Below are 17,285 nucleotides of genomic sequence, written 5' to 3'. Positions count from 1 at the left end.
TCTTTCAATCTAAGGCTTATATTTCATTTTCTTAACTTTGAAAATTATATTTATTGTATGTGCTTTTAAAAATTAGTTTTAATATAGTCTGTATGTTGTTTCTTATAATTTACTTATGCATGAAATACTGCCATAGAAAATCTAGGGGGAATAGTTGAGCATGTAAATATTCAAGTAACTGTACTCTTTTGTCTATTCCAGTTGTCCCAGAGAGCTAAATTCCTGAGACATGTTACGAATAGTGAAGGGTGTAATTTACAAGGAAGCTTTGTCTGATATTGCTATCCCATTTCAACTATACAAAATAACATAACAGGCTTTATTCAATAAGAACATATTGATCAGGGTCTAGTCTATAAATGTTGACATATTGGGAGAGTGAGTGGAAGAGCTTGGTGTTCTTTGAAAGATATCTGGTTTTATAGTACATAGACATCTTACACATAAACACTGTTATATATACTGTATCTGTCATCTGTATGACAGAGTTGTGAAAAAATGTTTCAATATGATCTCAATTGTTCAAACATTGGGATTTTGTTTTATTTTATTTATTCTTCTGCTTAATAATTTCCTAATCTTTTCAAGACAACTTAACTTTCTAGCTGTTATTTTTTGTATGCTTGATTTTATCCATCTGGATACACACATGCACACATATATGGAATTATTTGGAATTAGAAGCAATATAAATAATCAACCCACATATCTTTTGCTTCATTTACTACTCATGACTTCTTTTGACTACCTTTACTTTCTACAGTTTATATTAAATTACATAAATATATTAAATTACATTAAGTAATTTGAAAGAGACCCGATGCATATCTTTAGGAACTGAATGGTAGGTTGAGACATGAACATTCATAATCACAATCATTCTGGAAATAATTGTCACTACTGATTTAGTGGTTCCAATTTCTGTATCATTCATTTTCTTTGGATAATACCCGTCTGTTTGAAAGTAACTTTTTTAAAAAATGAAAGTTATATAATTTAAGGTGCATAACATGATGATTTGATTACATATACATAGTGGAATGATTACTGCAGTCAACCTGATTAACATATCCATCTTCTCACATAGTTACTATTTATGTTTGTGTGTGGTTTTAAAAGTAAACTTTAAAAGCTAGAAATTGTCATACTGAGTGAAGTAAGTCAGACAGAGAAAGACAAATATCATGTGATATCACTCATATGTGGCATCTAAAATAAGGGTACAAATTAACTTATCTACAAAGCAGATAGTTACAAATGTAGAAAACAAACTTATGGTTACCAGGGGGAAAGGGGGCGTGAGGGATAAATTGGGAGGTTGAGATTGACATACACACACTACTATATATAAAATAGATAACTAATAAGGACCTACTGTATGGCACAAGGAACTCCACTCAATGCTCTGTAATGACCTATATGGGAATAGAATCTAAAGAAGAGTGTATATATGTATATGTATAATTGATTCATTTTGCTGTACAGCAGAAACTAATACAGCATTGTAAATCAACTATACTCTATAAATATTCATTTAAATAAATAAATAAAGGGATCAATTGCATATACCCACTCTTTTTTAGATTCTTTTCCCATATAGGTCATATCCATGTGGAAAGAACATATAGAACATATTCATGTTTTTTCCAGGCATTAATCAACTTTGCCCTTCCAAAGTAACATCTGTTGGCTTCAAGAACCGTACATTGATTTTGCCAGTTGCTGCGCTTTATATAAATGGACTTATGTAGAGAATACTCTTTCATGTCAGGCTCTTTTTTAACCAGCATTATGTTGTTGAGATTCAGGTGTGTTATGTGTAGTTGTTTCTTCTTTCATTCTTGTTGCTGAGTAGCAGTCCATTGTGTGAATATGCCACAATGTATTTATCTATTCTAATGTTTATGGATCTTTGGGTAATTTTCAGTTTGAGCTATTATGAATAGTGCTGCTACACTTGTTCATATGGTTTTGTCCATATATATAGACATTTCTGTTGAGTGTATACCTACAAGTTGAATTGTTGGATGTTAAGGTATAATATATATATACAGCTTCTGTCACCAGGTAATAGAAGTACTAATTCACTTCCACCCACAATATAAGAGAGGAACTCATTCTTTTAGAGATGCTGGGAGCATCATTTGTCATAGATGACTTTTAAAAAGATCATGTTCAGATTGTTTCTAGGATGGTTTCCAATCTTCTGCATAATCAATTACTTTAAAAGTATAATTTTAGAAAATATTTTCACATGTGTAAAAGTGTTCTTATTTAGTCAGATATTTGCACATATAAAAATACAGACATGAGATAGAGAATAGAGAACAATAGAAACTCTAAATTTCATCAGAGCCCTACCTTTGGAAAGTTAGTAGCCCCAAACAGCAGCTTTAACAAGTTAAAAAATTGGTAACAACTGCTATTTGTTTCTTTTCACTGCTCACCTTACTAGAAAACCAAGATCATGAAAAACTTGGTAGAATTGGTTTTCTGTGTTTTTTAAACAAAAACCTTAGGTCTCACTTTTGTATATGAAGTCTAGTCACAGGAAATTTATCTGTAAAGTGAAACCTATGTATTTTAATCTATAATCTCTCACTGGTTAGAGCAGTCTTCTGTCACTAAATATGACCTTTTACTTTTAAGAAATGGAAGTTAATTTACTTTGGTTTTATTTCATTACATGGTTCTGAGTTAATTATCTAGAGGTTTTGATACCCCCAGAAATTGGCAGACTAACCTCCAGACAGCTGCTCTCTCTTGGTCCACATGGCTGCCAGGCTATAGTTAAAAATAATAATAGTAAGGTGAGCTTTCTTTTCTTCTTATAAAATGAATGAGAATTGAATTCCTGTAGAGAACACTACTCCACTTGTTGGCAGTCTTGAACTCCTCATTCCCAGGAAGGATTGTAAAAATGTTTTATGTGCAAATGTCACTTGCCTGACATTTTCCACTAATTTTCACTAACTTAATACCCACTCAGTTGGATTGGTGAGCAGTGATTAATTAGCAATGCATAACAATTGCATGAAAGGGAGCAGAAATTTTGAAGAATGTCAATGATGACTTCAATGCCTATCAAAATGTCATCAATGTATTTATTCCATTGCCCTAAGAAAACTGGATCATCTTCACTAATCAGTTATTACTAAAGATAGCTGATACTATATTATTCCTGATACAGGATTTTATAGATAAACAGCAAAATATTTTAGAGCCGTAAGAGACCTCAAGAGGGAGCCTTGTTTAGTTCACTACCTTCAGGCACTTAAAATACAATTATTCCCATTTTCACTCTAGAAATTTGTTGTAGGTTGATTAGAAGTGGTCCATCTGTGGTCACTGAACTAGGGAGTAGTGGTAGGAAAACACCTCCACTAAGACTAAAGTGTTCCAGCCTCTGTCTCATGTCACTATACAGTTCTTTTGTTTCAGGTGAAATTGCCATTTGTTTCTCTTTCAAATGAAAATGGGAGATTTCAGAGAGAGATTATTAAAATCATGTAAGATACTCTCATATACTACCAGTCAAAGTGTAATTTGGTACAACTTGTTTGGGAAGCAATTTGGCAAGAGCCTTAAAAATGTTTTTATACATTGCTCACTAATTTTACTTCTAAAAACACTGTCCTTAGACAACCAGATATAGGTACAGGGTATTTGTTATGACTTGATTTATGAAAGGTAAAACTGAAAATCTCAATATCCAGTTATAATGCAATGATTAAGTGAATTGTGTTATAATGATATTAGGGATTATTATGCAATGATTCAAATTTTGTTTTTAAATCAATATTTCATGGCATGGGAAATGATTATAATATGACATTGAGTGATTATAGCATGAAATAAAACTTTAGAGACTCAAGTTTTATGAAAATGCTATATACATATATAAATATGTATAAATAATGAAGACATTTTATTTTCTTTTATAGTTTTTTGATTTCCCATGTTTTGTATAATGAGTATTAAAATACATTTTAAAGTATGTTCAAAGAATGAATAAAAGAGGATAAACCTTCTTCCTTTGACTCTAGTCAAGCATTTCCTTAGAGAATCTTGATTTAACTTCTTGGTTTCTAATTAAAGTATGTAGGCTCACTCTTCTTCTAAGCTTCCTCTAAGCACTAATACCATAATGGATGAAAGTGATGGGGGAAGGAATCTACCTGAGTGACATTTATCAAATGTTCTCTCTATGCTAATATCTAGTTCAGATCCTTTCAAGATATACACTACAACTTACGTATAAAATAAGATGACTTCCCTTTGGCAAATAGTAATGGATAAATAAATAATTTGTCAGTGAATCTTCATGTCTTTACTGACACATTCTATATGCATTATATTTACTGGAGCTAAAATGAAAGGGTTTAGTTATAAATGGAAACAAATTTGCAAAGAATTTTGTAGTACACTAAGAACAAGAAAACATCAGAAAGTAACAGATGTTATATTTTATTGCTGGTTGAACTTCACTCAGGAGCATGGCTTAAGAGCTGGAACTCAACAGTTTTGGATTTTGCTAGTAATTTATTGAGAGGCCTTGAGCAAATCACATAACCTTTATGTTATATATATTTGCATTTTCTGTAAAATGGGGCATTGGACTAGGAACAGTAATTTTTCAAGCTTTTCCTGTCTGGAAGCTCCAGGGAGTCAGGCACCATGAGAATTTTAGCTCATGGATCTGGAGGGCCTGTATAGTAGCCAGCATGTAACTAGCATATAACCAGAGCTCAGTAGCTATGAGTTAAATGAATGAATGTGACCTCTGGAGCCCTGCCTAGGAGTCTGCTTTTCCGTCAGAGTTTCATCCAGCATAATTCTGCTTGTATCTGCTTTACATATTGGGCATAAGGTGAGATTTCATTTAAAAAGTAAAGGATAATTTTATTGCTGTAAATAAAATTTTGAAATCTCTAGGACAAAGTCCTTTCAACTCCGTGATAATTTAATGTTACTACAATGTGCTATTATTTAAAAATACAGATCACAACACCTTTATTCTCATTTTCCCCTTCTATACAATACCAAATTCTATGATAGAGCTGTATATAAATTGTATTTATGACACAGTGAGAGTTGGTCTGTTTTTTTTGATGGATGAATCAGAGGTGACTAGACAGAGAAGGAGATGATGGGGTATGCCAGTCAAAAGGAACAGCATGTGTAAAGGCAAACAGCCATGAGCAAGCATGGCAACTTTAGAGAGGTGACAAATACCATGTGACTGGGATGCAGGGTTGAAGGAAGGTAATAAGGGTTGTGGCTGGAGGAGGCTCCCACCATAAAGAGCCTTGTATGCTTGCTTAGAACTTGAGCTTTATCTGGTGGGAAAGCAAGCTTTTAGATTTTTAAGAAAGTGAGATAACATGATTATGTTTTATTAAAAGAGTTCTCTATAAGGACCTACCATATAGCACAGAAAACTCTACTGAATACTCTGTCATGGCCTATATGGGAAAAGAATCTAAAAAAAAAGAGTCGTATGTATATGTATAACTGATTCACTTTGTTATATACCTGAAATTAACACATTGTAAGTCAACTATACTCCAATAAAATTTTTTTAGAAAAAGGGGTTCTCTAGTCTCAGTGGGTTTTTTTAGGTGTTTTTTTATAATTAATTTTTATTGGAATATAGTTTGCTTTACAATGTTGTGTTAGTTTTTGCTGTACAGCAAAGTGAATCAGTTATACATATACATATATCTACTCTTTTTAGATTATTTTCCCATATAGGTCATTACAGAGTATTGAGTAGAGTTCCCTGTGCTATACAGTAGGTTCTTATTAGTTACCTATTTTATATATAGTAGAGTATATATGTCAATCCTAATATCCCAATTTATCCTTCCTTCTCCCCACCTTCCCCCCTTGGTACCATAAGTTTGTTTTCTACATCTGTGACTTGATTTCTGTTTTGTAAGTAGGTTCGTTTGTACCATTTTTTTAGATTCCACATATAAGCAATATCATATGATGCTTGTCTTTCTCCATCTGACTTACTTCACTCGGTATGACAATCTCTAGGTCCATCCATGTTGCTGCAAATGGCATTTTGTTCTTTTTTATGGCTGAGTAATATTCCATTTTGGGGTGTGTGTGTGTGTGTGTGTGTGTGTTTGTGTGTGTACACACACACACACATCTTCTTTATCCCTTCCTCTGTCAATGGAAGGGAAGAAAAAAGACCTACAAAAACCCAAACAATTAAGAAAATGGCAATAGGAACACTTATATCAATAATTACCTTAAATGTAAATGGATTAAATGCTCCAACCAAAAGACACAGACTGGCTGAGTTGATACAAAAACAAGACCTGTATATATGCTGTCTCCAAGAGACCCACTTCAGACCTAGGGACATATACCGACTGAATGTGAGGGGATGGAAAAAGCTATTCCATGCAAATGGAAATCAAAAGAAAACTGGAGTAGCAATTCTCATATCAGGCAAAATAAACTTTAAAGACTATTACAGGAGACAAAGAAGGACACTACATGATGATCAAGCAATCAATCCAAGAAGAAGATATAACAATTGTAAATATTTATGCACCCAACATAGGAGCACCTCAATATGTAAGGCAAATGCTAACAGCCATAAAAGGGGAAATTGACAGTAACACAATAAAGAGTGTGGGACTTTAAAACCCACTTAGACCAATGGGCAGATCATCCAGACAGGAAATTAATAGGGAAGCACAAGCCCTAAATGACACATTAGACCAGATAGACTTAATTGATATCTATAGGACATTCCATCTAAAAGCAGCAGAATACATTTTCTTCTCAAGTGCACAGGGAGCATTCGCCAGGATAGAGCACATCTTGGGCCACAAATCAAGCCTCGGTAAATTTAAGAAAATTGAAATCATATCAAGCATCTTTTCTGACCACAAAACTATGAGATTAGAAATCAGTTACAGGAAGAAAAAAACTGTGAAAAACACAAACACATGGAGGCTAAACAGTATGTTACTAAACAACCAATGGATCACTGAAGAAATCAAAAATGAAATCAAAAAACACCTAGAGACAAGCAACAATGAGAACATGACAATCCAAAACCTGTGGGACGCAGCAAAAGCAGCTCGAAGAGGGAAGTTTATAGCAATACAATCTTACCTCAGGAAACAGGAAAAATCTCAAATAAACAACTTAACCTTACACTTAAAGCAACTGGGAAAAGAAGAACAAACAAAACCTAAATTTAGTAGATGGAAAGAAATAATAAAGATTAGAGCAGAAATAAATGAAATAGAGACAAAGAAAGCAGTAGCAAAGATCAATGAAACTAAAAGCTGGTTCTTTGAGAAAATAAGCAAAATTGATAAACCTTTAGCCATATGCCTCAAGAAAAAAAGGGAGAGGACTCAAATCAGTAAAATCAGAAATGAAAAGGGAGAAGTTACAACTGACACCACGGAAATATAAAGGATCATAAGAGACTACTACAAACAACTATATTCTAATAAAATGGACAACCTAGAGTAAATGCACAAATTCTTAGAAAGGTACAACCTTCCAAGACTGAACCAGGCAGAAAAAGAAAATATGAACAGACCAATCACAAGTACTGAAATTGAAACTGTGATTTAAAAATTCCAGCAGGACTTCCCTGGTGGCGTATACGGTTGAGAGTCCACCTGACGATGCAGGGAACACGGGTTCGTGCCCCGGTCCGGGATGATCCCACGTGCCGCGGAGCGGCTGGGCCCATGAGCCATGGCCGCTGAGCCTGTGCATCTGGAGCCTGTGCTCTGCAACGGGAGAGGCCATGACAGTGAGAGGCCTGCGTACCGCAAAAAAAAAAAAAAAAAATTCCAACAAACAAAAGTCCAGGACTACATGGCTTCACAGCTAATTCTATCAAACATTTAGAGAGCTAATTCTATCAAACACCTATCCTTCTGAAACTCTTCCAAAAAATTTCAGAGGAAGGAACACTCCCAAGCTCATTCTATGAAACCAGACAAAGATCTCACAAAAAAAGAAAATTATAGGACAATATCACTGATGAACATAGACACAAAAATTCTCAACAAAATATTAGCAAACCGAATCCAACAACACATTAAAAGGATCATACACCATGATCAAGTGGGATTCATCCCAGGGATGTGGTGATTCTTCAATATATGTAAATCAATCAGTGTGATACACTACATTAACAAACTGAAAAATAAAGACCATATGATCATCTCAGTAGATGCAGAAAAAGCTTTTGACAAAATTCAACACCCATTTATGATAAAAACACTCCAGAAAGTGGGCATAGAGGGAACCTACCTCAACATAATAAAGGTCATATACAACAACCCACAGCAAACATCATTCTCAATGGTGAAAAACTGAAAGCATTTCCTCTAAGATCAGGATCTAGTGTCAGTGTTGAGGTTAGATCTTTGGAGCCTAAGGGGTATCTATTATGATACCTCTTGATCTTGGGTTTAATGAAACTGGCATCATAAATACGCAAAAATTTTTCTTTTTCAGACCATGGCATTCTTCCTTTTTTTCACACTTGGTTTGCAGAATTCTAAAAACGATCCCTTATATACAGCCATAGCTCTTCCAAAGAGAAAACTTATTGTCTTAATTAAGAGTCTACTTTGATTTATTTCTATCCTGACATGAAGAGGGGATAAATAATCAACTTTGGAGTCAAATAAAAGAGGTCACTTTTAACTGAATATGTTCTACTGAAATTCAATTTCATTTGTTTATAACTATGAGGTATCCAATGGGGAAATTACCAACGAGAGGTTGGATATGACATTCAATGCAGAGTACATTGAAACTGGGACCAATGGACCAGGTGTGAGAGTCATCTTGCATGATAACTTGATTCTATCCCTTAAAACTAAATTTTGCCTTGCTTAAGACACTTATTAGGGCTTTCATTTACAGAAAGAATAACACTATACTCATATTTTGATGACAGACACATCGTGATAGAGCACATGCTCTATATACAGATTGGGAAGGAGCTTGCCACTAGGGATGACTTTGGTCTATATTGAACACTTAGTTTTAATTTGTCACTCTATGACGTCTGGACTTTAGTATATACCTTGAATCAAAATAATGAGGCAATGTCTTAAGGAAAGTGAAAGAAAACGGAAAGATGCACTTAAAATGCAATAAGAATCCTCTTTTGATATGCCACTAAACAGAGAATATAGCTAACATTGGAAGATTTCATTTGCAGCATGAATCTTGAAAGAAATAATTAAAAGGGCATAAAATGACTATTACCAAAATGAATCTAAAACAATGAAAATTCTGTAATGTAAATGGGATAGAAATAGATTGATCCGTTTTCCCATTAAGCTATTCAGTGCAATGTTTATGCATGTGTGTATGTATTTTAAAATTGCTTTTATGTTTTTTGCTTTCTAGCACCAGTTTCATTTTCAACTTGAGGAAAATATAATATTAACATTAGTTAAAGCTTAAAATGTATTCAGGCTCATGCTGAAATACTTTCTTAATTCTGCTTGGAACCTCATCAAACAGCCAAGAAACAGAATTCAGGCAGGAGTGGAAAATGAAATAAAAAGAGCAAACTGCTTCTTTAGAGAACTAAAAAAAACAGTAAATTTTGTAGGAATACTCATGTTCAGTATGGAAAATAAAAACTAGCCTTTCTTTAACTTTTGCCATGTGTAAGACTAAATTGGGCTAACTTGAGTTCTTTCATTTAATTCCTACAGTGAACCTATGAAATAAACACTATCATCCCGTTTCGCAGATGGGGTTTAGAGTCATTAAATAACTTGCCTTAGGTTACAGAGGCAATAAGTGGTAGATTTGCACCCAGACCCATGTCCTCTTGAGGTTGATCTTTTATGCTACCTCTAAGTCATAAGTAATGACTTCTAGGCAGCATATGCTTCCATGTCACCTTGGCCATGCCCCTACCATAGCACTTTTCTCACTGTATTATAGTTGTCTCTTTACATGCCTACCTCCCCCTACTTCATGGTTACCTCCCCCAAAGCAAAGAGCATCTTATTTATCTTTCTAGTTCCAGGAATTTAATGCAGTGGCACGCCCCGTAGTAGAAGCCCAATAAGTGCTTATTGAATGACTAATATTGTCAGAAGTCACTAAAAGTTAATATAGTAAAAAAAAATTATATTATTATGGAAAATAACTGATGTGGAAAGTGCCAATTGCTTCTATATCCCTGTTAGGTGTTCCTTTCCTTAAAGATGAACTCTTTCAGAAAGATAGGTGAGCTGATTGTACTGCATATAGGAATTCAAAGGAGTAAGAAAAAATCCACAAAGATGCTTAAGTGATGTGAGATAGGATCACAGTACTAGGAGAGGTTAAGGGGAGGGATACTGAAATCATTTAATGAACGGTCTTTACATTTATCATGGGCTCGTCTTCTACACATGGAAGCAACCAGCTTTTCATTTCAAACAGAAATTTCCTTTTCATTGATAGTGAACCCCTAATAAAAGGAAAGTCGGGATATTCCAAGCCTTAGGTAATTTTTTAAAGCTTAAAATGCAATTAGTACAGGGAAGAAAACCATTTTATTTGAAAACATTATTCAATATAACTTAATGAGGAAAAATCAACTTAGACTTCAGCTTGAGGGATTCTAATTCTATCAAAGAAAAACATTTCTGATTATAAGGAATAGTTTACCAAGGGAGTTGGGAGAGGATTCTATGTGAATTTGCACGTGCATCTTTAAATTGGGCAGTCCTGACTTCTGTAATCATATCTTGCTTGATGATGCTCTGATAATGTGAGGATAATGTCCATTTTAATCTGGGTCTTTAATTGCCCTGTCTGAAAGCTACAGGGAATAAAAGTTCTGTACCCCTATCTCTCTAAGCATGTTTCTGCCGTTTGTTCCCTCTTCTAAAGGATACTTAGAGCTTATTCTGCTGTTGCTTTCAGCAGTCTTTAGGAGTCAAAGACCCAAATGAGCAAGGGCTGCCATGCAACATGATGTGCCCCCCTTGCCGTCATTGACATCACCAGTTGCCTAAGCCCTACAGAAGGCTGGTGAATATTCTTTCCACTCCCTGAGCACGAATTCATTAGTAAAATGAAAATACGTATTTCAGAGTGAAGAAAACACATTGAGAGTGGAGTTGTATCAGCCATGTCAAATTGCACGTCATATCGCAAGGGTGCTTTTGTTGTCTTATAACTGGTTAATACGAATCCATCTCCAATGTGTAGTAAAAGTCCATTATCCTGAATTTTGATTTAGTTATGAAAAAATTCTAAAACAGCAACAAGACTAAAATGAATGTTAATGACCTTAGTTGGCATTTTGATGACATTATATTAAATATTTTTCTGAGACACTTCCTGGCCATTTTAAGACTCTGTTGTCTCTATGGTGAGATCCATACCCCCTCAGAGCTTTAGTACATGGTGCTGTATTGTAATAGCCCCTATGCTCATCAGCCCATGGATTTTTATATCTTTCAGAGCAGAGCTGTGTCTTGTTACCGTTTTCCTCAATACACTGTTTTGCAGACTGTGTCATAGTCAATAAGTATGTTAGATTTCTGAAATAGTCCCTCTCTATTTTCTTCTCACTTACACATCTCTCACTTTCTTCAGGTCCTCTCCATCTGTCCCAAGGACATGAGAGCTGATATCTGTGTTCATCTAAACCGGAAGGTTTTTAATGAGCATCCTGCTTTTCGATTGGCCAGCGACGGGTGTCTGCGCGCCTTGGCGGTAGAGTTTCAAACTATTCACTGTGCTCCTGGGGACCTCATTTACCATGCTGGAGAAAGTGTGGATGCCCTCTGCTTTGTGGTGTCAGGATCCTTGGAAGTCATCCAGGATGATGAGGTGGTGGCTATCTTAGGTACTGTGAACTTTCCTAACGTAGTAGCAAACGTGTAACCGTTTTAGAGATTTTACTTCTCAGGTTTCTTAAGAGAAATTTCCTTTGCTTGGTGACTTTGGAAATGGGGTCACTAATGAGATGATGAATCTCGGTGAAAACTAGTAATTCCGTTTCAGCAGAGAACATCAGTATTGGTCATAGCTTAATGGGCTGCATGAGGGTTTGATTAAACTTTCTTTGGCAACATAGGACAGTGCCTTTTAGACTGGAGGTGATCGCAGCCTAAGGCGGCTGTATCTCCACATTGGTAAGTGTGAAAATGGCTTGTGCAATGATTGTCGGTTTAGTAACCTGAGTGTTAGTCTCAGAGGGACAATAGAACCCGTGTAGTTCGACATTTCCTTTTAGAGATGTATAAATTGAGGCCCAGAAAACTTTAGTGACTGGCCCAACTAGTTAGTAAATGAGTTAGGACTTGAGTACAGATCATCTTACTCTAAACCTCTGCGCTTCCTCACAGTGGACCTAAGTTGTGAGCTGAAAGTGATGAGGAGGTAAATGAATTTGACCCATTATATTGGAATAATCACAATGCAAGTAAACTTAGGCTTTTAAAGCTGGTTTTGTCCATCTACATTTATGAATCAGGGAAGTTATTCAGCTAATAATAAATTTGTTCTAAAATTCAGAGACCTGGTAGATAGTTGCACTGATGACAAAAGGCAGTGACAGAACATGTGAGTGACAAAATTTTTTAAAATTACATGTTTGGGGACAGTGTAACCCATTTTACATTTTATCTTGGTAAAAAAATTGCTAAATGATATTTTAGGTCATTTTCTGCTCAAATATCTGCAGCATGAAGTCCACATAGATAAAAAAGGAAGCAATAAAGAGGTCAGAGGAAAATCATTTCTTGTGATTTTTCAAGTAAAATAAGTTAGAATTGCAGGATGTCAACTCCCTTTTGATCACATTTTTCATGGCTTGTATCTCATGAAAAATGAGCTCAATTTTAAACTATTGGATTTTTTAGCTACTGAGGTCAACCTACCATAGCTTAAATGCCACTTATTCTCATAAGTAAAGACTGACTGATGTATTTTAGAAACTGCAAAAGCAAAATCCAGCCCCAAAATAAAGGACTGATTTCAAAAAACACAATTACTTGAAAAGGACAGAATTGAGAATTGAGAAACAATGACTCTTCATAGGAAAATAAAGTAAAATTTTTATCGTTCAGTAAAATTTGTAAGGGTTACAGAAAATGATTCAGTGTTGCAAATGACTGAACACTATTGTTTGTAACCCTTTTCTTAACTGTTGAGAAATAATATTATATTTATGCATAAATTTCTTTTAGAAACTTTATTTTTGATTTTTTTTGCAAGAAAAATGCATACAGTACTCAGAGTCAGCACTCTGGGTGTGTTTAATGCTGCTTAGTGCTTGTTCTGCTTTGTTTCTTGGCGTATAAAGGAGTTATATAATCCTTCATTAAAAACTGTACATCTTGCCAGAACAATCCTTTGTGGTAAAATGGAGTATATACACACTACAACCGTTCTTGTTTGCTTAAAGAACAGGATAAAACACAAGCCCAAAACAGGTGTATTTTTTCCTGCATGTTCATGTCAATGGTGGGTGGGAGAACAGACATAAAATATATTACACTAAAGTGAGTACCATCATGATAAATTACCTTGGCTGTGTACTCATTGTCATTTGCTTTGCCCCATTTTCTTCATTATAGCTTTACCTTGGTAGATTCTTTTCTAAAAAGATGGATGGAGAAAGCCCTGAGTGTAGTACCTTTGGGCTGTATCTGCTAAGCTGGAATCATTTGCTCAGTGAGACAGACAAAATGCATTTTCTTTTCATTTTAAAATAAAATGGTAGCTGGTTTTGCCCAATGATACAGTAAAAATGAACACAGGGCCCCTGGGTATTGGCCCAGTCTCATCATATATCTGTCATATTTTATTTCTTTGAATGCATGCTTTTTGTTTATCCTCCTCAAAAATCTTGAGATTTCAGAGACTCTTCATCTCTTGGTTTAATGAGTCAAATTACATATATACATCTCTGGCAATCTTTCTTTATTGTGTGGGCCTCTAACAAAGATTAGTTCAGCCAAAAGGCAGTCAGAAGGTTTTTATTTAAAAAAAAAAACTTTTGATCTGTAAGTGATCTCCCAAAGAGGAGGTAAGTGGGTGGTGGTGAGGCATGGGCTCAGAGGGTCACATAGGTGCCATGGTGCTGGGCAAAGACACTGTCCTCATGGAGTCTGTGATTTGGGTCATTGATGACAAGATAGTCATGGAGACAAGCTTTGGGAACTCTGCCTTGGTGTTGCACCTTCCGCTAATCTGGCTTTATAGGAAGGCAATCTGAGGAGACTGTGGACTAGAAGTATGGACTCATGGTGACTTTCTGCAGGAGATGGAGTGTGATGTCATACACGAGAGACGACTGCACCACATGCAGTGGTGTGTCTGCCATGGTCTAGATACACCCTTGTGCTCATATGGTTTACAGGTTCCACCCATGAGGCAGCTGAAGTCCGGTGCCTGCTGCCACCTGTGCTTCACCTGAGGGGCATGGAACCTGCCAGAAGGGCCTTCCTTAACGAACCAGCTTCTTGACTTGTAGATCAGTCGTCACACCAGCTCCGTTGTGTGACTTCTCAGTGTGGTTTCCATTGGGGACACGTGTTTTCAGATTTTTCTAAATCAAAAATACTTTCTTTTACAATTAAAAAGGTTTTTTGTTTTTTTGTTTAACACTTAAGATGCTTTAACAATGTTTTAGGAAAGGGAGAGGGGAAAATAGTAACTCATCAGCATCACTTCTGACACTTTGTGACTGTTCATTCTTTTTCTACTATTTTTTTCTTCTTACCTTCTCATTTTTTGCTAGCCTAATTACAAACTTAATGAAAAGTTGCAAAAATTATCAGCATGTGAAGTTTGACATATAGCCTTAGGTTTTCTACCTTACTCAGTACGTTGATTAGGTCTTCAATATCTTTACTTATTTTTTTTTCCTTTTGATCTATTTTTGGACTGAGAGTGACATGGTAAAGTATTTTATTATTAAGGTGTTTTGTCTATGTCTCTTTGTATCTCCTGTAGTTTGTGCCTTATAGCGGTTGTTGCTGTGTTATTTGGTGTACAAATATTCATAACTATTATATCTTCATTTTGAATTGTGTCTTTTAGCATTGAAATGTGTCCTTTTTCATCATGACCCTTATAAGGGTCAGACAGAAACAGGATCCTCTCCCCCATCTCAGTATACCTCAAAAAAATGAGAACTTGTTTTAAATTGGTCTGATAAATAGGCCTTGCTCTCTCTTACACTGATTTATTTGCCAGTTGAAAGGTAGAAAACTGAAGTCGTTTTAAAATTAATTAAAAATCTCGAAATCCAAAAACCAGGTGCAGTGCATTCTTTTGGATCCTTGGCTCTGAACGGTCTCTTGGTAGGTACCTAATTCTTTAGTGTGTCAAAAGTGTTAAGGTGTTTAATGAATAAGTTCTGAAGCAGAACTAATTAATGGAAAGATAAAAAATGTAGTCAATAAATACCTTTTTTAACACTGAGAGGTGGCTTCCAGTTGTTTTCTAAATAGGGCATAGGAAGATAATTGCAGTTCACGTCTTTTTCTAATGTGAAGTTCTTTCAGTTCTTACACCTCCACCTTTTTTTTCTTTTGACCTTCCCACTTTTTATGAAACAGAGAGAATTCCAAACTAAGTTCATGATGCGTACATACTATTTTATATGCTTTAATATCGTCTTGCTTTTTAGTTTTTACCCTATAATTACTTAATGTGAACAGAGTTATTGGTATGCCTAAAAGAGCCAGGTTACTTTTAGGTGTCTTGACAAAGTATATTGTACCTTATAGAGACTATAAAAATGGCATTTCCCCACTAACTTTAGACCCAACTCCTAAGATACTTGTTTTGCTGCAGTCACATTTTGTCTTTTCTCTTCTGTGTTCAGAATATACACTTGACTTAAGAGAATAAAATATAAACAGAATAAAATACTTTCTCTTCTGTGATTATTAGAATCATATAGTTGGAATTATTAATATAACACAATCTGTATCTAAGTCTTTTAATTGTAACTTTAAATTCCCAAGAGAACTATGATTGTTTATGTAGAGTTTGGATGGAAGGGTTAGATGGTCCTATCAAGTTGGTGGAAGAGGGCATAAGTGAGGAAGGGAAAGACGGAATTAAATGAACTTAATATAAAAAGGGTAATTTCTAGAACCTGGGTTAAGATTCCATTTTAATTAGGATCAGTTATTTAGAATCAGTTCATCTCTTATAAACATTTGTGCATTATCAAAGAAAACATAAATTATAGTTATCAAAATTCAAAATCTTCTACTTATTTTTATTCCAAAAAGAAAAAGTCTGAGATGTGAAAGAATAATATTCTGCTCTTTTGAGAATTTGTGAAAATGTGACTTTTGTGTTGTGGTTAAGATTTCTTCCCATATACTTGTTATTAACAGTCAAGTGCTTCACACTTTAAAGTCTTAAAAGGGCTATCCCCAAGCCCCAGAAAATTATTTTCTTTTGCATCCACATTTCTGTGTTTTGAGATGCTGTACTATGAACCACGTAGGTTTGCTTTACATATTATGATGATGATGAACTTAGTTAATTTAGACATTTTTATAATAGGCAAACCAGTTATTTGCTTTAAAAAATTGCATGCTTATCTTGTTTTAAACTTTCTAAGTAGTGATTAAGACATTTATCTATGGTTTAAATTATGCACTTCAGAGTTCCTCAGCATGTAGATTTTTGGATAAAATATAGTCTTTACAATCTGGTAGTTTAGACTTAGCTTCAAACCCTCTCTCTACTATCCATTAAAACCAGGTCTTGGGCTTCCCTGGTGGCGCAGTGGTTGAGAGTCTGCCTGCCGATGCAGGGGACATGGGTTCGTGCCCCGGTCCGGGAAGATCCCACATGCCGCGGAGTGGCTGGGCCCGTGAGCCATGGCCACTGAGCCTGCGCGTCCGGAGCCTGTGCTCCACAACGGGAGAGGCCACAACAGTGAGAGGCCCGTGTACCGCAAAAAAAAAAAACAAAAAAAACCACACCAAGTCTTGTTCATTCTATCTCCTTGGTGTATCTTTAACCTATCCTTAATGTCCCTTCCCATGACCACTGCTCTTAAAAATTTGGTTCTGGGTTGTGGCTGCCATCTGAAAAGTCTATCTACTGTCAGTCTGTTATCAACTTCAACCTCCAAATCTATGTTATGCTACCACCACAATAATTTTTCTAAAATATAAAATATCTTGTTAGTCTCCTTGTTAGGATTGTCGTTTTAGCACTTTGGGGATAAAATGTTAGCTCTTAGCATGGCCTGTGAAGCCATTTAGGTCTTGGTCTCTGCC

General features: G+C 35.4%; 1 protein-coding gene across 1 annotated transcript in view; it reads left to right on the top strand.

Moving 5' to 3' along the window:
• Positions 1 to 17,285, top strand: part of KCNH5 (potassium voltage-gated channel subfamily H member 5) — a 344,887-nt gene that overhangs the window by 266,785 nt on the left and 60,817 nt on the right. Inside the window, exon 9 of the mRNA XM_032623255.1 lies at positions 11,620 to 11,872. Coding sequence (XP_032479146.1) covers positions 11,620 to 11,872 — 253 coding nt within the window. The remainder of the gene's footprint in view (positions 1 to 11,619; positions 11,873 to 17,285) is intronic.

The sequence above is a fragment of the Phocoena sinus genome, chromosome 2 (genome assembly GCF_008692025.1).
Source record: "Phocoena sinus isolate mPhoSin1 chromosome 2, mPhoSin1.pri, whole genome shotgun sequence".
Taxonomy (NCBI): domain Eukaryota; kingdom Metazoa; phylum Chordata; class Mammalia; order Artiodactyla; family Phocoenidae; genus Phocoena; species Phocoena sinus.
The sequence above is the reverse complement of the archived record's forward strand: the minus strand, read 5'-3'. Positions and strand labels throughout refer to the sequence as shown.